Here is a 21099-nt window from a genome sequence, read left to right as displayed (position 1 = left end):
AAGAGTTTGGGGGCTCCTGGGAGAGGGGGAAGGCTGTGGCCATGGTGTAATGGGGGCCTTCCCATCATTTCCTCCTGTGAGGAGCTGTGTGGGGCTGCAGCCTTGGGTAGGGATGCTCATGTGCTGGGAAACTCCTCCAGGAGCCCTGGGGAGCATCCTGGGGATGCAGGAGGGCCTGACCCAAGGAGTTTATTAATTCTCTGAAGCCTGCAGCTGCCCTGTAGCTTCCCAGCGGGCTCTTTTGATGCCAAGCATTTCCTCTTTTTGATTTTTTTTTTCCTACAGAAATGGGTCTGGGAGAGGAGGGCGTCCTGGGATGTGGGCTGGGAGGTCACTGTGAACCCATTCACTGCAGGACCAGTTTGTGCAGGCTCCCGTGACATTTTTAATGTAAAAAATGCTCTTTGCAGCCAGTTGAGCAGCACTCCCGGGGCAGAGGGATCACAGCACTGATCCCGAGAGCCTGCACACGAGATCCCAAGGGCTGAGCCCCCGCTCCCCTGCCAGAAGAGGCACCCACCCACCCGTCTGCTGCTCCAGGAATGTCCTGGGAGATAGCTCCAGGCTTCCCCGTGCTCCCTCCCTGCTGAGCTGAGGCTCCTTGTTGGGAGAAACGATCCCAAGAGCCTGCAAAACCTCGTTCTTCCCCTGGCAGGCTCCGGGCGGGCTGTTTGCAGCCTGGGGAATTGGGTGGCAGCATGAACAAGGCGAGCTTGTTCATGAAAGGGACGGTGCTGACTGTGCCTTGTCCTGCTGCTTTCCAGGTCAGAGCGGCCTGGGGAAATCCACGTTAATCAACACCCTCTTCAAGTCCAAAATCAGCCGGAAATCTGTGCAGCCAACTGCTGAGGAGCGGATCCCCAAGACCATTGAAATCAAATCCATCACTCACGGTGAGACCCCGCAGAGCCCGGCTGGCACTTTGGCTTTCGGTCCTGCTCTGCCTCGTGGCCCGGCAGGCCTGGGGGGGCTGGGGGCCCCCCAAACCTCTGCTCCCATCTGTACGAGGGGGCTGTGGCCATCCAGAGGTGCTCACAGGGCTGGGAAGACGCCTCTCTTCTTTTTACCATCCAGCACTGACCTAATGATGATGGAAGGGAACAAGGGGCGTTGGTGGTGGGGGGCTGAGTTTCAGGGCAGAGGTGGTGCTGAGCTCCTTGGAGGGCTGATTTGTGCCTGTGAGAAGCTGTAAAGGCGCTTTTCTTCCCTGGGGGGGGGGCCGGTCTGGACCTCCAAGTGTTTTCGGGAGCTGCCTCACACAGCTGCTTCCTTCTCATTGCAGAGATTGAAGAGAAGGGGGTTCGCATGAAGCTGACCGTCATCGACACCCCGGGCTTTGGGGACCACATCAACAACGAGAACTGGTGAGCTGCCTGGGCAGCCGTGCCTGTAGGAGGGGGGGGGAAAGCGTCTGATCCCTGGGACACCCTGCCCCAGAGCTGGTCCTGGGGGCCGGGCTGTGTCCCTGTGCTGTCCCTGTGCTGTCCCTGTGCTGTCCCTGCAGAGCAGCAGGGCTGGTGCGGGTGGCAGCGCGGTGCCGCGTTCCCTGGCCCTGCTGTGGACCCACAAACATCGTGCTGTCCGTGCCGTGAGATGCCCTTTGTTCGGGGCCGGGAGCAGCTGTGTGCCAGCAGGGCTCGTCCCTGGGCCTCGCTCATGTGGCCCCGAGGCTGGGCCCTGCCACATGGCCCCGGGACAGTGGCTCTCTGTGCTGGGCAGGGCTGTGCTGGGTGGCTGCAGGGTGTGCCGAACGCGAGCCCCCGTGTGTGTGCACACATCTCCGGGGCAGGGAGGAACGGGGGGTTTTTGGACCCCAGCTGCATTCAGCTCCCCTCTCCTGTCCCATATTCGCTCCCCATGTATTTGGCATTTCCAGGATGCCCTGGAAGCCGCCTTGTCCTGCTCTGGGCCCTGGGGGCTGTCCAAAAACACCCCCGAGGACCTGCTCTGCTGCAGCACTGCCCCAAAGCACAAACCAGGAGGCCCCGCAGTGGAGTGCAGGGATGGGATTGGGAGGACGGGGACATGGCCGTGCCTGGTAGGGCTTCCTGGGCCCTTTTGGTGTTGGAAAGGACCGGACAACTTCAGGAGCTCCTACCCATACCGAGCTGGGGTGGATGCTCCTGCTCCTGGGCTACGAGGCATGCCCTGCTCAGAGGCCGGGGGGGGAGGCTGAGGGTGGTCCCGGTCCCTCTCCTGAACCCAACCTTGTGTCTGTGGCTCTCTGCAGCTGGCAGCCCATCATGAAGTTCATCAACGACCAGTACGAGAAGTACCTGCAGGAGGAGATCAACATCAACCGCAAGAAGCGGATCCCTGACACGCGGGTGCACTGCTGTATATACTTCATCCCCGCCACCGGCCACTCGTACGTACCCACCGCCCACCCTCAGCCCCTCGGCCTTTCCCTTTCTGCCTCCAGTCTCGCAGCTCAGCTGCTCGGGGACGTCCTTTGGGTCCCTCGGGATCTCTGAGGGGACTTTGAGGAGCTCGGGGCCCTTCACGAGCATCTGGCTGCAGGCAGTAGGGGCAGGTGAGGTAGAGCTCCTGTGCAAGGCTGCTGCAGCCCCTCAGGCAGCCCGCATGAAGCTGTTTTTCCTAAGGCTGTAGCATCTGCACTCCTTACGACACCACAGAGCTGCTTTAGCCAAGAAAAATGTGGTGTTTCCTCTTCTCCCCAAGCGCCCTCACTGCCTCTCAGGGCTTCAGTTGATCGCTTTGCCCTGGCCACCTTGCCTGCCCAGCCGATGGGCATCAGTCAGTCAGCGAGCTCTCAGATTTGTTGGGGCTGCCTCTGCAAACAGGAGAATTTTATTTATTTTTTTTCCCCAGCTCCCCTGCCTGTGTAAGGGGCGAAGTGCTGCCGTACGGAGGGAGCAAACACCCTAACCCTTTTAGGGCATTTTGTAGGTTGTTTGATTAGTCTGCGAGTGGGATGCCGTTTATTCTGCGCAGCGCCTTCCTGGCTCTGGCATTTCTCAAGTGACAGCATCAAAGGGCTAAACCTGGTGCTTTTCGTTACCCCACCCCCTCTTTTTTTTTTTTTTTTTTTTTTTTTTTTTTTTTTTTTAAAGACACAGCCTCTAGTGGAAATCTTGGGAACTTTAGTGTTTTGAAAGCTGCAACGTAAAGCACCGCGACACGAACTGAGACTGAAGTTTCCTTTTGATTTGTGTCAATTCCTTCCACTTCTGGCTTTGTCTGCCCGGGGAATTTTTTTTTTTCTGTTTTCAAAAGTTAGATTCGGACTGCCAGAGCTGTATTAATGCCAGCCCTTTCCTCTTCCCCATGTAGAGATTTATTCCAATAGAAAAGATTTTGTTTTGCTTCTGTCAGTGGGTAGACCAAAAATGCATTCTTCGCTGGAATAGAATGACTGCATGGGCCAGTTATGTTCTGCTTGTGTAACAGGCACGGCTTGCGTGTGCGGATGAGGCTGGAAAGCCCCCGAGGAGGGAGCAGGAGCCTCACCACCGGGCCGGTCAGGACTTTTCCTTTACGCCCCCCTCTGTTTGGGGCAGCTGAGCAGGAGCGGGGGCCGTGCCGACACGTGAGAGAACCCGGTAAAGCAAAAACCCTTTAAGAGGGGACGATGTTTTGGGCCAGTCTGGCTCGCCGGTCCTGCTCATCTCGGGACCGATCTGCAAACCATCTGCAGACCAGGTCCTGCAGGTCGGGGTGTTGCAGCAGGAGCCACGCTCTGCCTTTTTCTCCTGGCTTCAGGCGTTTAACCCTTGCCAGCACATGCACTGCGGGCACGGAGCGCTGTGCTGCAGCAGGCAGAGGTGGCAGATTTGGGTGTGCTGTGGTGAAGGAGCACAGGCACTGCTTCCCTCAGCTCCCCCGGGATGTGCAGCCCCCCACGGGGCGCAGTTTGCGGGTCGGGGAGCAGCGGTGCAGAGCCCGTCCCCTGCCGGAGCCTCTCCAGCGGCGCGTTCTGGTTTCTCTCACCCGCCGGCTAGCAGTAATTGCGGGGAAGTTCAGCTGCTTTTTTTCTTTCTCTGCACTCAACATGTGTTTCCAATATCCGAGCTAGCCTGGCGGTTGGAGGACGTTGTTGCTGAGCCGTGCACAGACGCTGCTCCCCCTGCTGCAGCCTCGGCCGGGCGGGTCCTGGTGGCCCGCCTGGGGCCAGCGCTCGCTGTGGCCACTGCTCGGGGACCTTCCCTGCCCAGGGGTCCCCACCCGCAGCTGGCTCACGCATCCCCTCCTGGAAGGGGATGGGAACAGAGTGAGAGTGAAGCTGGTTGCAGAAAGGGGGGCAAACCCCACAGGGTGCGAGAAATCCGTGGGAAGTGGTGCTTCTCTGAAAACTTGAGGCAGTGGCTCCCCTTCTGCCCCTTGTGAAGCCCCCTTACGGTGCTCATCACCCTGACGTGTTCCCCCTGCACTGCCCATGAGCCGTGGGTCCCATCCTGCAGCAGGGGCAGGGCTCTGAGCTCGTTTTTGCAGCTCCACAGGGGTGCTGCAGCATTCAGTGCAGGCTGGTGCCTCCCCGCCGTGCTGCTCAAGGGTTAATCCAGGGAGAGATTTCCTCTCTGCTGCCGCTGTCTCTCCCCTCGCAGGGAGGTCAGGGTAGGATTTGCAACCCATCTAGCTTGCACACACCCTGTCCTTCTTGTAACACTCCCGTAAAACCATGTTTGCAAAGGCTAAGTAACCTGCTGGCAGGGGCTTTTGGCTGTAGCTGCGCAAGCCGAGCTCTTTGCCACCCAATAAATTTCTCAGCTCTGACCCCTGTGAAGCACCGCCAGGCTGCAAAACGTGACTCTGAAATACTGCCCTGGGCTCGGCAGCCCCCTTTGCTGCGTGTGCCGGAGGTGCTGGCTGACGTACGGACACCTCACGGCCGCTTTCCTCCTCTCACAGCCTCGGTTGGGTGCCCCGAGGGTGCTGGCGGGGCTGGGTGGCCGCTGGGTGCTCGCTGGTGTCGGCTGGAAGCACGGCTCAGCGTCTTGCTGAGCTCCTTGGCACAACCCGAAGGAAATAACTGCAGTTTGTGGGGAATTTTTATTCCTCTAATGGCAGTTCAAGGGGACCTGTGCTGTGCACGTGGCTGCGGGCTGTGCAGGCACGGTGTGTGCCCAGCCACCGGGACGCATGCCCGGGTGCGCTGCTCTCCCCAGCCCCATAGCGAGAGGGGACCCGGGAGCAAGCAGCACCCGCTGGGGTGGGCTGGAGCCCCTCCTGCAGCCCCTGCTCCAGCTCGCTCGCTCCCTTTTTGTTCCTCCAGCCCCTCCCAGCACAGTCCAAAGCGTGCGTGTGTCTAGTTGCAAGCTTGCACAGTTAAGGAGCACCTGGAGAAGGGGAAGAAAACACGTGCTGCTTCTTCCCGAGCATCTGTTTCATAATGTGCTTGTGAAAAGAGCAGATCTCACGGACCTGAAAAGAAATAACTCACTTTCTCTTGCTGTTTTGCTCGTTGGTATATTTAGTGATTTCATTGCTGATGCTCTTGGAGCTCTGGTGTCGATGCTTTGAACCTGGTTTGGATTCCCAGGGGATGACGGCGGTGCTGGGGGCATCCTGGTGGCAGGACAGTGGGTGGTGGCGGAGCACCAGAATTGTCCCTGCTCTCCCGGGTGGTGCCAAGCAGCAGGAATTTCAGAGGAATTACGTGTAGGGAGCTGCCCCCTGGTGCTGCTGGCTCATGGGGCTCCTGTGCTCATCCCCTCCTGTCCCACCCAGTCCTCGTGTGTCCTGGGAGCAGCTTCATGGTGCTGCTTCGCCACCCTCACGTCCTCAGCAGGTGGCGGGGGGCTTGGTGGCGGGGCGGGTGGGCTCGGTGCCGCCCGGCCTGAAACTCAGCTACGTGGGCATCCCGAAAGGAGAGCTGGAGGAGGAGGCAGCAGCACAGTCTCGGTGGGGAAGAGGCTTTTAAAGGGGAAAAACTGTTTGAAAAATGGTAAAGAGAAAGGAGGGGAAAGAAATCTGCTGGGAAAGGAACATGAGTGCATGGCTTCCTTGGAGGTCTGGGAAATACATTCTGCAGAGCTCCAAACAATGCTTGCCAGCAGCACTCTGCTTAGATGTGTCCGTGGGGGTTTCCTTGTACTTTTTTCAGTCTTTTTTATTTTTTCATTTTTTTAAATAGCCAAACTCCTTTTCTTTCCCGGGGCCCAGGGTGAGCTGTGGCTCCTGAGCTCGTGGTAGGAACTTGGTTGTCCTCACGCTGCCTGCCCAGCACCTGGGGCCGTGCGTGCAAACAGCACGGGGGGCTCGGGGCAGGTCCTCGTGGTGCGGGGTGTGCCCAGCCCCAAGGAGGAGATGGGGTTTGGCCGGGGACGGGCTCTGATGTCTGCACTGGAATAGCCTCGAGCTGTGGTTTTAGGATCAGCAGGAGCGCTGTGCCGGGTCTCTCCGGGCCGGGTGTCCCTGCGGGGCCAGGCAGGGGTGGCCTTGTGGGGTGGAGATGCCACCTGGGGACTGCCGAGGAGCAGCATCAGCCCCTTCTCTTTGGGCTCCCAAGGCTCTCACTGGGTTCGTGGGAGCTGTGTGGGGTCTGTGGGAGCCTTTGAGCCCTTTGTAGGGCCTGAGGGGACCACCCCGGTGGGGTTTGGCTTGAGCATGCTGGCAGCAGGTGCTCTCTTGGCCCTCTTCTCCCTGCTTCTAAGCACGTTTTTGGCTTCCCTGGGCACTGGGCTCTGCTCTGTGCTCCCCCACACAGGGAGCACCCGAGCACCCTAAGTCACAGCCCCGTTTATTTGGGTTTCTCCCCAGGTGCTGAGCAGCGTTTGCTCAGCTCGCACGTGGCCACCGTGTCCCCGTCACCTCCAGAGCCACCGATGGGGACCTGCAGCGGACAGAGGCATCCCCAGGCAGGCTTTTATCTGGCCAGCTTGGGATCCCCCGGCGATAAAAATACCTCCAGGGAGCAGAGAGGACGGAGGGGCAGAGGGAAGGGTCAGGGCCAGGCGCAGCGTGGCACCGGGGGTCGCGGCCGCGCTATCAGTAGGAGCGCACAGCAGCGTGGGATTTCCCCAGGGGCTGATGGCTCGGCTGTGCAATCGCTGCAGCTTTGCTCTGCTGAGACTTTGGTTGTAGAAGTTTCCCAATGTTTTTGCCCTCTGGAACAAGCAGCATCTCTTCTGTGCCGCGTGAGAATGGGCAGAGTCTTTTTTTCATCCGAGCCAGTGGGTGAGGGATGAAATCTTGGCTCGCGTGTGACAGAGCAAGGGTGAATCAGAGCAGGGACCTGTGGCCACGTCCCCATCGTGCCGGCCTGGCCCTGGCCCTTGCCAGCGTGTCCTCGTGGGCACAGCTGGAGGTTTTGCACCGTGGTCTCTCCCCAGCTTGATGTGTGCCGCGGGCAGGCTGCGGCACCGTGCTCGCATCCCGGCTTTGCCGAGGACACACTTGGCTTTGGGCACCTTGCTGCCACATGCCGCCGAGCTTCTGAGAAAATGTCTCTCCTTTTCCTCTCGGAAAGCAAAGAGGCTGAGCCCTTTTTTTTCTCCTGCCGTGTTTTGCAGCCTCCGACCGCTGGACATCGAGTTCATGAAGCGCCTGAGCAAGGTGGTCAACATCGTCCCGGTGATCGCCAAAGCCGACACGTTAACGCTGGAGGAGAGGGATTACTTCAAGCAGAGGGTAAGGAAGGGGCCGGGGGTGCTTGGGGGGGCTCCGCAGCTCCCCCTGCCCCTCTCCCCAGGCAGCTTTGGGAAGCCGAGCGCCTGGCTGGGAGCCCGGCGCATTCCTCGGGCTGCAGCCCTGAGCGATCCCATGTGGCAGGAGGGAAGGCCCTCGCTCCAAACGCTTCCTTGTGTTTCTCTTGGATCGCTGTCAGCGCGGAGTACGTTTGGAGCTCGTGGTCTCGGGGCCTGTTCCTCCTGCCTCCTTTGTCGTTGTTGTTGTTGTTGTTGTTTTGGGGCTGGGTTGGGTTATTTCGGGAGGCGGATGGCGCTGCACACACAGCCTGGAGAACCTTCCCTGTGCCACACGGTAACCAGGCAAAAAACTGGGGGGGTTGCTGAGCTCAGCCGGGCAAGATTTATGGGGAAGCGAGCCACGAAATTCCCTTGATCGCGTTGGTGGGGAGCCGAGGAGCGGCGGCTGAGCCCACCGAAGGTGTGTGCTTGGTGTGTGCTCGCTTCCCTCCCTGCGGGCCCCGTGCTGCTGGGAGCTGGGGGCTGCTCACACAGCGCTGAAAGCCGCGGCGTGGCTGCGGCCGTGCCGGCCCCGGCACTCACTGCACAAAGCAGCGAGCCCCTGGCCACCGCGTGGCTCGTTGCTCTGAGCCAGAATGGCATTTTTGAGCAGGAACCGGCCAGGTTTTGCCGAAAGCAGTCGCTCAGCCAGCATTCCCCAAACTGCAATGCAGATGGTTCAGGCACCGGGTGCTGTAGGGCAGGGAGGAGATGGGCAGGAATTGGGTGCTGCAGCCTGGTACCGACACGCAGACCCAGAACGGGACAGGGTCAGCCTGAGCAGCCTCCGCTTCTCAGTGCTTGCCGGGGTGCAGCACATCTCCCCTCCGGGCAGGGAGTGGAGCGAAGGGAAAGGGGCAGCGTGGCCTTGCCAAAAGGACAGCTTTAGGGACGGGGATTTAGGATGGGGAGTGCAGGAGGTGAGGAGCTGCCTGGGGCTGCGGGCACCGCGTCAGGTTGGTGCCTGCATGGCACTGAGTTGGTCAAATGGGGTCCAATGCCCCATGGAGCTGGCTCTGCTGGGTTGTTCCCATAAAATAGTGGTCATCCCCAGCAGGTATGTGTGTGGGGACTGGTTTGGGGTTTTTCTGGTCTGATTCCTTTGCCAGCCTGCAGTGCAGGCTGATGTGGGGGGAGTAGGTGGCCATAGCAAGCGACAGGAGCAGGCGCACAGGTGTGGTTTTGGGTTTGCAGCTTTGCTCAAGGCTGAACCTCTGTGCTCCTGGTGCTGACCTGAGCTAAGCCTCACCCTAACCCCAACCCTAACCCTAACCCTAACCTCCCAGGACTCGGATTTTGGTGCCCCTTTGCCCTGCACAGAGGCAGTGTCCTGGAGACCGCTCCAGGCAGTGGTGTCCCTGGCTGCTCAGAGCAAGCAGTGCTGTGAAACCTTTCCAGGCAGGGCAGCAAGTGCCAAAAAACAACGTGAGGGCCAGCACCGCATGCCTGGCAGCTGTGTTCCCATCGCTGGGTGCACCCTGTGTCTTTGTACTCTTAAATGCCAACACAAAGCCCAGCTCATCCAACTGCAGCTCTCTCTCAGCCTGGCTTGGCACCAGGTTCCTGCAGACCTTACAGGGCAGGCTCTTGGAGGTGTGTGGCACCTAAACATAGGTCCCTGTCCCCCAGGTGGGTGATATTTGGGGGACAGAGGGAAGACGACAGTGCCTGGGCACTGCTGTGCCCTGCGGGCTTGCTCCTGAATCCTGCTGCAGGGGCTGGGGCAGCGCCGTGGTGGGGGCGAGCTCCTCTGCCCGAATCTTCACGTGTCCCCTGCTCCTCCCCTCACAGATCACGGCCGATCTTCTCGCCAACGGGATCGACGTGTACCCGCAGAAGGAGTTTGATGAAGACTCTGAAGATCGGCTAGTGAACGAGAAATTCAGGGTTAGTGCCTGGCGTCACCATTAAATGTGCTCGGGTGGGGGGTCTGCGGCTCCGAGCGCCTGGGATGCTGTGGGATCCTCTTCCCAGGGTCTGTGGTTTCTTTCTGAAGGTGCTGAGCCCCGCAGCAGCCTGCCCGGGGTCATGGCAGAGCTCAGAGCAGGGACAGAAAGAGTACAAAAAAGGCAGCTGGGGAAGGCTGCCTCCCTGTTGCTGCTCCTTCCCCCAGCTCTGTGTCTGAACGTGCCCTCAGGAAGCAGCAGGCAGGGAGGTCTGGTGGCTTCGTGCCCCCCCCCCCCCAGGTGCAGGGGATGCCCCCTGCAGCACGGGGAGCCCCCTTCCTGGCGGCTGCAGGGGATCTGCCCGCAGCCTGCTCCTTCTGTGGAGGTGAATTCCCTGCTGCAGGAAATAGCGAACGAGTCTCTAACTTGGAAAATTGGATCGGGCAAAATCAAGGAAGAAAAATAAAAATTAGGGACTCCAAAGTACCAAGACAGCACCTGGGGTCAGGGGGTGACCAAGCCCCGGGTTGCTGCCTTCCTCTGGCTGGGTGCTGCCCAGGTCCCCGGCATCAGGGGCAGGCTGGCCCGTCCCGTGAAGGTCTCTTCTGAAAACAGCCTGGCCCAGGGCTTTGCTCACCAGCTCGGTTTCCTGACTGGTTTCTCGGGAGGAAAACATGACCTTGTTTTTCTCTTTCCTCAGGAAATGATCCCGTTTGCAGTGGTGGGCAGTGACCAGGAGTACCAGGTTAATGGAAGAAGAATCCTTGGAAGGAAGACCAAGTGGGGCACCATTGAAGGTAGCTTGCCCTTGTTTCCCCACCTCCCGAGCCCGACTCCCTGCCCTGGCAGAAGGTGATGAGCTCCAAAAGCAGCAGTGGAAATCGAGATGGACCCAGAGCTTCCCTGCTCCTCCGGGAGAGCCACCTCCCCCGTCTCTGGGACTGGAAATAACTCAGCCACTTCTGTGCTGAGGTCCTTCAGCTCAGGGGGCAGCTGAGGGTGTGAGGGGACACTTCTCGGTGTCTTGTCTCCCCCTCTGGCCAGGCTCCTGCTTCTCACCTGCCTGCCACCTGGGTTTGAGAGCAAACAAGCTCAGTGCTGAGGTCTCTTTCTCGAGCCCAGCTTAGAGCCTTCCCCACCATCCAGAGGTCTCCGCACCCTCCTCCATGCATTTAGTGGTGCCCTGGTGGGATCTCATCCTTCTGTCTTCATCCCATCGATGTCTTCCTTCTTTTTTAATATTTTTTTCTCCTCCTTCCACCATTTTAAGTCAGAGCTTAAAGGTTAGGCAAAGGCTTATGGCTGCAGCCCATCAGCACGTTACCTGGTCCCTGGCTGTGGGCAGCCGGCTGACTGGTGCCACCCCCTGCCTTCCTCCCCTTCATTTGACAGCTTTCTCTCATTTATGATTCTCTTTTATAGGAATCCCGCGTTGAAGGATTGCTTAACAAAGCTGCCAGGAAAATCAGTGTATTTTAAATCTCTGCTGCCCTCTTGTGCTGTGTCCTGGGAAGTTCTGAGTTTGTGGGGCTCAGGGAGGGCTAAGAGACACGAATCGCCTTCCGTGTCGGTCTCCCCGTGCCAAAGGCAGGTGCCACACAAGGAGCCAGCGTGCCCGTGGGCAGCCTTTGCAGAACAATGTTACTTATTCTCTTATGAACAGATTGCAGAAATCATTTTGGGTGGAAAAAAAATCAAAAAGGGGAGTTGAGATTCTAAATTGAAACACCTGGCAAAGTGCTGGCTGTCGTTACTTGCGGCAGAGCAGCACCCCTTGCTTTCCCCCCAGCCTCTTGCTCCTTGCTCTAAGCCCCGTTAGCACGGGGTCGTGCTGAGCTGGGCGGGTGGGTGGGGAAATCGCTGGCCTCACGGCAGCAAGGAGGACTCCTGAGCATCCTGCACAGGTGGCCCTGGGGCTGGGTCCCTGTCTCAGCTCCCTGCGCCCCGGTGAAGCCGGTCGTGCTCTCCCTCTCTGCCCTGGCTGCGTGCTGATGGGTTTTTCTCTCCCTTTTGTCCCCCTCGCAGTGGAGAACACGACACACTGTGAGTTCGCCTACCTGCGGGACCTCCTCATCAGGTCAGTAGGGCCGTGCTGCTCCCCGCAGCCTGCGCTCAGCGGGTGGCATCCAGGGAAAGGGGAGAGCCCCCCTGGGACACAGCCGCTGCTTCACTCCCCTCCATCCCACCAGCCTGGAGCATCCAAGGGGTGTTTTTGCCCTGCTGACCCCTCACCAGCCCCAGGTCCTCCCCGGTGCACCATTCCCAGTCCCAAAGCGTCACCCTCTTGCATCGTGCTGTTGTGAGGTCTGCGTGTCCCTGCTGGGGAGCGGGGTGCTGAGCCCCTTGGCTGGCTGGAGGGGACGTTGGTCTCAATTTGGCTGCCCCGCACGTGGAGCTGCTGCTGGCAGAGCTGTGCAGGGCTTCAAAGCTTCACCCCAGGGATTTGTAGGACCGGGATCTTCCCAGGAGGGTGTCGTGCAGCGAGGGCTCCCCACGTACCACAGCACGGGCTGTCAGTACGTGCAAAGGCTTCGGGTCTCAGTTTCCCATCGTTGCCTTTGCTTCCACCCCACACCCTGAGGATGTGTCAGGAACCAGAGAAGGGGCTGGGGACGTTTGGGCTGGGGACATTTGGGCTGGGAGGGGGCTGGAAAGCAGAGGGTGAGGGGTGCGAGGTGGCGGCTGGGGCTGGCGCTGGGTGAGCCCCCGGCCCCCTGCAACCACCCCCTGTCTGTGTTGGTGCAGGACACACATGCAGAACATAAAGGACATCACCAGCAACATCCACTTCGAAGCCTACAGGGTGAAGAGGCTGAACGAGGGCCAGAGCTCGCTCTCCAACGGCGTGACCGACAAGGAGCTGGTGGCTAACGAAATGTAACCGTCTCGCTCTGTAGCCAGGACCTCGCTCGCTCACGCTCGCTATTTCTCCCCTCTCCCCCCCCCCTTTATTTTTATATAAATCCTCTGCCACTGTCCCTCCTTGCCCCCAGCCCCCCGCCCATGTTAACTGACCAAATAACCAGCTGTCGTGCAGTGGGGTGACCGCTCGTCCCCCCGCCTCGTGGCGCGGCTTTCCGTCTCGGCCCCGTTCAGGCAGGAGGGGGTGGCCGGGCTGGGGACCGTCCCCCCGTTGGGGTCGGGCTCTTGCCGTCCTCCAGCCTAATGGGGCAGCCTCCTCCCGCTGCCCCAGAGCCGCGGGGTTTAGGGGTAGGGCAGCGGGCGGGGGTCTCCTGCCCCCTCCGTGGCTGTCCCCAGGGGGCATTTGCCAAAGGCTGAGGACCTCTGCCCTGTGGCTTTGCCGTTTTTTCTTCTCCGTCCATTGAAGGCAAGGGTTTCTCCGTGTGAATGTAGCCTCCAGAAGCAAGGTACGGTGGTATGAAGAGAGCAAGACGGTGACATCCTTGTCTCCTGCCTCCTCCTCCTCCTCCTCCTCCTCGCGAGCCCTCTGCAGTCCTCCAGAAGCAGCCAGCCCCAACCCCGACCCCCCCCTGCCTACACGCAATAACCTGGGAGCCTTTAGGGGTTTCCCGCAGCCCGGCAGAGCTGCCCGCTCTGGGAGAAGTGCCTTTTGGGACTGGTACCTTGCAACGGTGGAACCGGGGGGCGGGGGGCTCGCGCTGGCCGTCTTCGCAGCCTGGAAAATGCTTCCTCGAGCTGCGGCGCTTTGCAGAGACTCCTTTTCCCCTCTCGCTCGGACCACAGGTGTGGCTGAGCTCCTGGGAAGCCTTGTATATTTATTTGTAATTCGGTGGGGTGTTGTATGCCATCGAAGGCTCCAAGTTTCTTTGTCCGAAGGGGGCTGAGAGCGGAACATCTCTGCAAAGCGGCGGTGGGGAGTTTGTCCTGTCTGACCCTTGTCATTATCAGGCTTTTCCATACGACAGAGGAGTCCGTTAGGTATTTTTTTTATTTTATTTTTTATTTTTTTGCATCCCCTGTGTGATGTGTATGTGCGTAACACGCTCCTCCATCTGCCTAGCCCTCGTGCAAGGAGACCGTGCCCATATCGGACTGAGCCCCGCATGCCCGCGTGCACGGCCCCGGCCCTGGGGAGGGCTCCTGGGACCCCCCCAGCCCTGGGGCACTCTCCCTTCAGCTCTGCCCCCCCGTGTGCCTCGTGTTTCCGTGGGTCTGCAGTAAAAAAGACCCTGCAAGGGTGTTCAACAACACCGCGTGGCATGCGAGCAGGTGCTCCGCGCAGAGCTCTGCAACCTTTCTGCCCCGCCTGCCGCTCTGCTGTCAGCCCCATCAGTCTCCGCTCCCCTCTCCAAGGGACGAAACTTTACCCAAATCACCCTTTTTTCGGCATGTGCTAAGAGGGCAGCGTGTCCCCAGCACCGGGGGACACCCGCAGAGCCCACCCAGCGGCTTCATCGCAGGTGGCCAGAAGGAGAGGAGAGGGGATGCGCTCGCCCTGCTCAGGCTGCCCAAACCTTGTGCTGGGGGGGCAATTTGCAGATTTTCCCCACACCTCACCCCCGTGGGCAGCCAGGGGGGTGCTTGGGGCTGTCCCCGGGCTGTGCCCAGCCCCGTGCTGCCCCGGGGAAGTGGTAGCGGTGGCGCAGGGTGCGCATGGCACGGAGGCTGCGCTCTCCCCCTCCTCGTGTTTTCCCCTCCGCAGCAGCACTGGGAGGGCTGCTGGGCTGCTGGGGAGGAACAGTTATGTACTTGCTGACTTGCTATATTTTAGCAAAAACAAAACAAAATGTATTAACTGAAAAAAAAAAAAAAAGTATATATATTTCAAGTGTTAAAAAGACTTTTAAGGGGGAGAAAAATCTCTTGTGTGAGGCACTTCTGCAAATGTCATCTTCAACTTTTTTTTTTTTCCTCTAGTCGATATCTCAAGCTGGGCCAAGCAAGACACGCCGCTTTCTCCTTTGTAACCTGATTTTTTTTTTGAAGAAAAAAAGAAAATAATACAATAAAAAAAAAAAACTTCATCCAGATCTATTAAAATGGCCTTTTGGGGGTTATAAGCATTATGACAAATTTAGTCCATTTTTGTATAAATAATAGTGTTTAATATGTATTTCCCAAAATAAATGTTTCGAATGCAAATAGAAGGAGGCTTGTTTGGAAACGTCTGGTTTTTGGGGACGTCCCCAGCCGGGATGGGGTCGCTCCTGCATGGATCCTTCGGGGCTGGGGGTGAGGGCAGAGGCTGAAAGGACTGTGCCCAATTTGGGGGGAAGGTTTCATTTATTGCTCATCTCCATCAGCTTTGGGCTGGGTTGGGCTCCCTGGGGGGCTGTAGGGTGCAGGACCGGCTTTATGGACCTGTTCTTTCTGCTGGCAGCTGGGATTCGGAGCAGAGGAGATGGGACCGTCATGTATGGCATCCAGGGAGGTTCAACATTGATGGGCTCCTCTAGCCCTAGTGCTAAGCTTCACCCAAGTGCTGCCCGTGTTAAAGTATTGCCACGTGAAGCCCTGCAGCTTGCGGTGGCTTTGGCTCAGGCTCCTCGCAGCCCCTGCTCCTCCGGGATGGGGATGGGGATGGGGCGTTCTTGGTGCTATAACCAGAGCAAGACCCTGAGCAAAAACTCTTAGTGGGGAAAAATCACCATGATGAGGCAGAGGCTGCACCAGGATGGGCGCTTTTGGGGACCAAGAAATGGTTTCTCACCATGGCGAGGGACAGGCGGGCAAAGGTCCCTGCTCAGCAGCTTTGTGTAGCCCAAGGGAAGAGCTCTTGGGGTCGGAGGGGGGTTTGTGGGGGTGGCTCCCAGGTGCTCGGAGGCTCTGGAGCAGGGGAGAGCCAGGACGCCCCGATGGGGTGCAGGAGCAGGGGGCTGTGGGGTGCCACAGCAAAACCCCAGCTCAGGGAAGGGTTCACTGCTGTGAAATCACCCCCTCTCCCCCAGGGTGTCCCAGGAGGGGCGGCTGGGGAGGTTTGGGGCCGAGCAGTCAGTAAGGGGCTGCGTGCACGGCCCCGGCTGTCCCGGGGGGACGTTCGCCTGACGATGCCGTGGCTGGCAGAGGGCCTTGCACTAACACCTCGTGGAGTGGCCTCGCTTCAGCAAACGAGGGAAGTGAAGATGAGTGAGGCTTTAATTACCGAGCAGAGCAGGGCTTTCCGCAGTGATGGGCGCTTGCTCCCATTTGCTTTGCAGAGCTGGGGGAACCTGAGCACGGCCGGGTGGCACCAGGGGGACAGGGACACGGCCAGGGGGCTCCTTGTCCAGCCAGCCCCGCGAGTATCTCATGCAGAGGCTGCCTGCAGAGTGAAAGGGAGCATAAATAATTAAAGCAGCTCGTAGCCAGTACTCCCCAAAATGCCTGCCTGATTTAAAAACTAATTACTCAGAGGGTAATCACCTCCAGAAGCACATGGATTTACCACAGTGCTGCCCTGCCTCTCTCTCACCTGCTCCTGACTGATCCCAGGCATCGGCACCCGGATTTATCGCCCACCCGCAGCACTCAATACCCGGCGTTGTACTCACCCATCTCCCTCATTAGTAACCTCATTGGAGACCTGCCCAGGGATGGACAAACCCTCTCTGGGAAGGAGTCCAGCAGTGCTCAAGGTCTTTTCGGATGAGCCTTTGGTACCCGAGAGGCCGGGCACCTTTGCCCACGGCTGCACATCGCCCGCACAGCCTGAGCTGCTGCCAAGGGGCTCTCCTGGCCGGTAACTTCCACGCCGATCGTGGTGCTCATCAAAACCCCACCGCAGCGACGTGGGACCTGTCCTCATGGGAAGCTCCGCTGTTTGATGTGCAAGCTGGCCTGCAGCAGGCATAGGCAGAGCTGCCTCGCTCCAGCTTTAATTACCGTGAGGCTGCTGCTCTGCAGTTGGGAGCAGTTTTTGATCATCTCTGCTCTGGCTGCAGTGGGAAGGATTGGTCTGTCCGTCCGTTCCCGCTGCCCCCTCGCACCACCCCACCGCTGCTGCTCCTTCTCAAAGCCAGAGCAGAAGGGTTTCCTCCTTGCTGCCAGCAAATCCCAGTCTGTAGCTCTTTGCTCTGTGTTTACCTGGCCGAGCTCTGGCTGGTCCTGCACAAATTGCTAATTCTCACCGGCAGCCCAGTGGAGGAGCAGCGCTGCGCTGCTTCATTTAGGAAAACAGAATAATTTATTTCTAACTTATGGGATTTGGGAGACTTCCACCTGCAGCCTGCAGTATTTTCTCATTAACACTCCCCAGCTAAGCTAAAAACTGTGATTTCAGAAGTGGTGCTTCCATCAGAGGCACATTACGAGCTTCCCAGAGACTCCAAAACTTTACTGAAGCTTAAAGCCATACCCCGCAGCACATGGTAGTGTACCAAATTCCCCCTTCGGATAACCACTGGAGCCATTTTTTTCCTGTGGGTTTTGCTCCCCTGCACCACCCCCATAGCCCCCAGCAGCTCCCCCCTGCACAGGAGCAGGATACATGCCTGCAGCACCGACAGCAAGCAGGAATCTTGTGGCTTCATTTTGTCCATCACAGCTGGAAACCCTCGCTAACAAAGTTGGCGGACCTTATTTTAGATGTAAAACCTGTAGCCTGGATGAACTACATCCTGAAATAGCCTTGCTGAGGGCAAGGATGGAGATGCTCAAGGAGCCTTCATCCCCTCATGTGCTCTGGCCCCGCCAGGCACCAGCTCAGCCCTTGGCCCCTCCCTGCCCTTCTCTCCACTGCAGCAGAAAGCCCAGATTAAAACCATGTTCCTAAAGCCAAATTACACACCGGAGGCTCCACGGCCCTCTTGGGAGGATCAGGGCACTCCTCTATAAATAACTGTCTCAATATGTTTAATTTGCAGATGAAATTAAGGCTGGGAAGAAAGGGAAGCCTGCCTTTTCATGTGTGGGCTGTCCGGCTTCGCCTTGAATATCAAAGTGAGAGGAGTTACAAAGCACCAGCTCTCCGGGATTATCTGAGGAACCTTGTAGGTCCCGAGTGGCAGCGGTTACAGGATCAAAAGGTGTGGGACTTATGCGGGAAGCCAGACAAAGCCCAGGTGGCTCCCAGGTCAGCCCCGGAGAGCCCAACCTCAGGGCAGCTCGCAGCGCGGAGAGCTCCAGCGAGACGAGGAGGTAGATGAGGAGCCAGGTTGGGGTTTCACATGGGCTTTGGATTAAATATTAGCTCACTACGGCAGGTCACAGGGATAAACATTTTCATTAATCATGTATGTGCTCATAATGATGCCGAGAACAGGCTGTAAGAGCCCCGGCTGCGCACCCACCTCCCCGTCTCTGCGCAGCGCTCTCTGAAGCCACCAGCCTTCAGGCTGCCTTCAGCTGGAACATTTTTCCCACAAGCAATTTGCCAAGATTTTACTGGTTACATTTGGAAAACAGCAGCAGAAAAGCTTTCAGATAAAGCTGAAGGGACAGGCAATGTCCCCCTGAGAAGCCTCACTGCAGGGTCTTCACGTGCGCCGTGCTCAGCGGTGCCAATGTGTCTGCACAAAGCAGAAACCGAGTGGGGCACTGCACCGGGCCTGCATGGCAGTAACAGCCCGGTGACATTTTTCTTGGTAAAAATACTTAGCTGAAAAAAGGCCCTTTTCATCATCCGTTTTGTTAGAAAACAGGATTTTTCCGTCTTTCCTCTGATTTTATTGAGCCTTTCAATCACGTTAACTTTCTTCAGCTTCCCTACCCTTCTGTTTTTAGCTGCTCCTTTCAATTATTTTGTGCTTTTCTTTTTATTCCAGTAATTTATTTTTTTTAAAGACTCGAACAGAAGGAAGAGGGAAGATTGATGAAGATTTACACTAGAACAGAAAGTGGATGTACAGCAGAGAGTCTAAAAACCTTCCATTAGCAATATTTAATAAGGAAAAGAATCACTGAGAAAGCTGAGATGTCTGCAAATGACTCCTGAGGCTCTCCAAAAGGGAAGGGAGCTCAGCTAGCAGAGGAGAAAGCCATCTGATGGATGAAGGTGCGGAGCACTGGGAAGGAGGTGGAACTGGCATCGTTGATGGTGTTCCTCCCTGCTCCGACGCCTTAAGGACACTGAGCAGGGCTGCCCAGGGGCACCCACCCATGGGTGAGGGGTGCTGGGGAGCGTTCCCAGCAAGGGAGCTGCAGTCGGAGCACAGGAGGAGCTGGATGAGCGCTTTTATTTAAGCACATCTCCTCTGCTCCTTTCCCCATCACATGTGGGACGGGTGATGGATGCTCTGTGCCTTTTCTGAGCACCTCTGCAGCGCAGCAGCAGGAGCTGCCCCACGTCCCACTGCTCTGGGGGCTCTGGTCCTGCCACCAACCTGCCCCAGTGCGGCTTCTCTTCTATTTTTAGCAGGGTGCAGCACACGCTTTGTGCTCCTCGCTGCAGGAGAGAGCTGATTAAAACAGTTTGTTAGTTTGTTTTTCCCTATCATCAGCGAAGCTAGGGTGCTGGAGCACGAATGTCAGCTGTGGAGTATCTGCGCCGTGACCTTTGGTGGGATGAGCGGTGCTGAGATGTCATAAAGTGCTTCGGGTCACGCAAGCTGTGAGCCTGTACTTCTGAGTGTGTTGCTGGGACCAGAAGCTGGTCCCATATTGGCCATGTGCATGGTGTGAGCCCTTCCTTTTCTGGGGGGCCGTGGTCCCCACATCCTCCACCGAGTGGGCCAAAACAGCAGTGGCCAGGCCTTTCCTGCTGGGCGAGGAGGAAGTTGTGGCTGCAGCGCTGTGTCTGGGGGCCTGCAAATCTGCAGAGGTGCCTGGATGCCCTGGGCATGGGTCTGGAAAATCCTGTATTACAGATGTAGGTACTGTATTGAAATGATGTGCTTGGAGGGCTCTTGTACCTCTGTTTGCTGTCACTCTTGCCTGTGGCACACTGCTGCTGGGGATAAATCGGTCACTTAATGCTCCCTGTGTCTTCAGCATGGCCACCACCCCTGCTGCAGGGTTCCTGTGTCTCCCATCAGTTACTTGGGGTTGGAGCTGTGGTGGTCTACCCATATAGTCCCTACTAGTTATTCTGGGGTCCAGCTGCCTGCAGTGTGAATGGTTGTGCTTAAACTAAGCCTGCTGAGCAGATCCAAGCTGGGCCAGGTGAGCAGCAGGGCTGGTGGAGGGGAGCAGCACCGCATCCTCTGCAGGAATGTGGCTGAGCTGCCACCAGCTGGTGGCACTGAGCACCCCTGTGCCTCCACAATGTGCTTTGGGTGGGATGGAGAGGGCAGGGAGCTGTCATCAAACACGTGCCTGTCTCCTGTGATCCTCTGCTTGTGATGAGTGATCAAACCGCAGACACTCAGCTTCGTAACCTCAGCAAGCACTCAAAGAAGCATTGCTCCCTAAATGTCGTAGGAAAGGTGTTCTGAGCCTTGGCTGCTTTGCCTGGGAAACGGTCTCTTCTGATTCAGCGTGTTCAAATCATCTTAACAGTTCTTAGTGAGAAAAACCCGCTGTATCCTCAAGGCAAGTATATTTGGGCAAAGCAATAAGACTTTAAGAGGTTTGGAGGTTACAGTGGGAAATAGCAGTTATTCCCAATAAGCAGTGTTAAATGAAGTGCTGCTGACAGTAGCCTGAGGCAGGTTCAAGAGTTTCAAGATTTGCAACTAAGAGATTAACCAAAATAGATGTCTTATTACAGGCAAGTTTGTATCTAAATCATTTAAAGTGCCTTTAGATGCTGTAATGTTTTTCCTCCTAAGTGCTCACAGTATATCTGCGGCTTCCTCCTGGCTCTTGCGAGCAAGTCAGGAAAGGGACCTTGATGTTGGTGAGTTCAAGTCCCTCTGATGAAGGGGCAAGGAGCATCGTGTTGGCAGATCCCCATTTGATGGGAGGCTGTGTTAGTGGTGCTTGGATGCACAGAGAGCCTGGCCGTGTTCTCCTTCCCATTCCCTGCTGGATGCTTGGCTGTGTGGCTGGATAAGGGGTACAGCCAGGGAAGATGCACTGAGCAGGGGAGTTTGCCAAAAGTCTGTAGTAAAATGCCTGTGGAAGATTAGCAGCCATGTGCTGTGAATTTTCTGTGCTGAGCTGGCACTGGAAGGAAGTTTGGTGTAGGGCTGGTGTTACAGGATTACTTAGCACAAATGATCTGCTGTCGATACAGGCAGTCACTGGCATTTAGTCATGGCTCCAGCTTGAATAAGGTGAGTTTTTAATTCTGACTGGGGTGAGGAATTAACAGATTCTGGGGAATTGCCTACAGAAGATGGGCAAGCTCCACATTCCCCTAGGGAATTAGATCTGACCTGGTGATGGCATTGTTTGCCCTGTCCTGCATGCGTGTGAGAAGCCACTTCAAAAGCAGTATAATGCCAATCCAAGCTACCTTCTTTTGCCTCTCACCTTGAGGAGCTGGTGGCGGTAACTCACTGCGAGGGGGCTGGACAAGGGGCAGAGTGGCCTCATCCTCTCCAGCACTAATGGCTTTGCCGGGGGTTCTGTGTGAATTAAAATGCTTCTGTGAGCTAAGGAAGGGTTGAATTTGTTTTCTAATAGATGGGGGAACTGCATCTCAGAGGCACGGGGCTACCACCAGCAGTTTTCCCTTTCAGTAACATGGACCAATGTCGGATGTTGTGTTTGTCTCTGGGCTCTTCCATGCTACATGAATGACAGCTGCCTCCCTACTTTAAATATAAAAGGCTGTAATATATAAT

General features: G+C 57.3%; 1 protein-coding gene across 7 annotated transcripts in view; it reads left to right on the top strand.

Moving 5' to 3' along the window:
- The window catches only part of SEPTIN9 (septin 9), a 139164-nt gene extending 124863 nt beyond the window's left edge, over positions 1–14301 (top strand). For all 7 annotated transcript variants that reach the window (XM_084492535.1, XM_084492534.1, XM_084492537.1 and 4 more), the window contains 8 exons: positions 765–893; positions 1283–1364; positions 2231–2368; positions 7473–7590; positions 9438–9533; positions 10233–10329; positions 11558–11609; positions 12278–14301. In XM_084492535.1, the coding sequence (XP_084348661.1) occupies positions 765–893; positions 1283–1364; positions 2231–2368; positions 7473–7590; positions 9438–9533; positions 10233–10329; positions 11558–11609; positions 12278–12413 (848 nt within the window). In that variant the 3' untranslated portion in view covers positions 12414–14301. The remainder of the gene's footprint in view (positions 1–764; positions 894–1282; positions 1365–2230; positions 2369–7472; positions 7591–9437; positions 9534–10232; positions 10330–11557; positions 11610–12277) is intronic.
- Positions 14302–21099: the final 6798 nt, after the last annotated feature.

Source organism: Aythya ferina, assembly GCF_964211825.1.
Source record: "Aythya ferina genome assembly, chromosome: 18".
In the NCBI taxonomy this organism is placed as follows: domain Eukaryota; kingdom Metazoa; phylum Chordata; class Aves; order Anseriformes; family Anatidae; genus Aythya; species Aythya ferina.
This window is presented reverse-complemented; position numbering and strand designations above follow the sequence as displayed.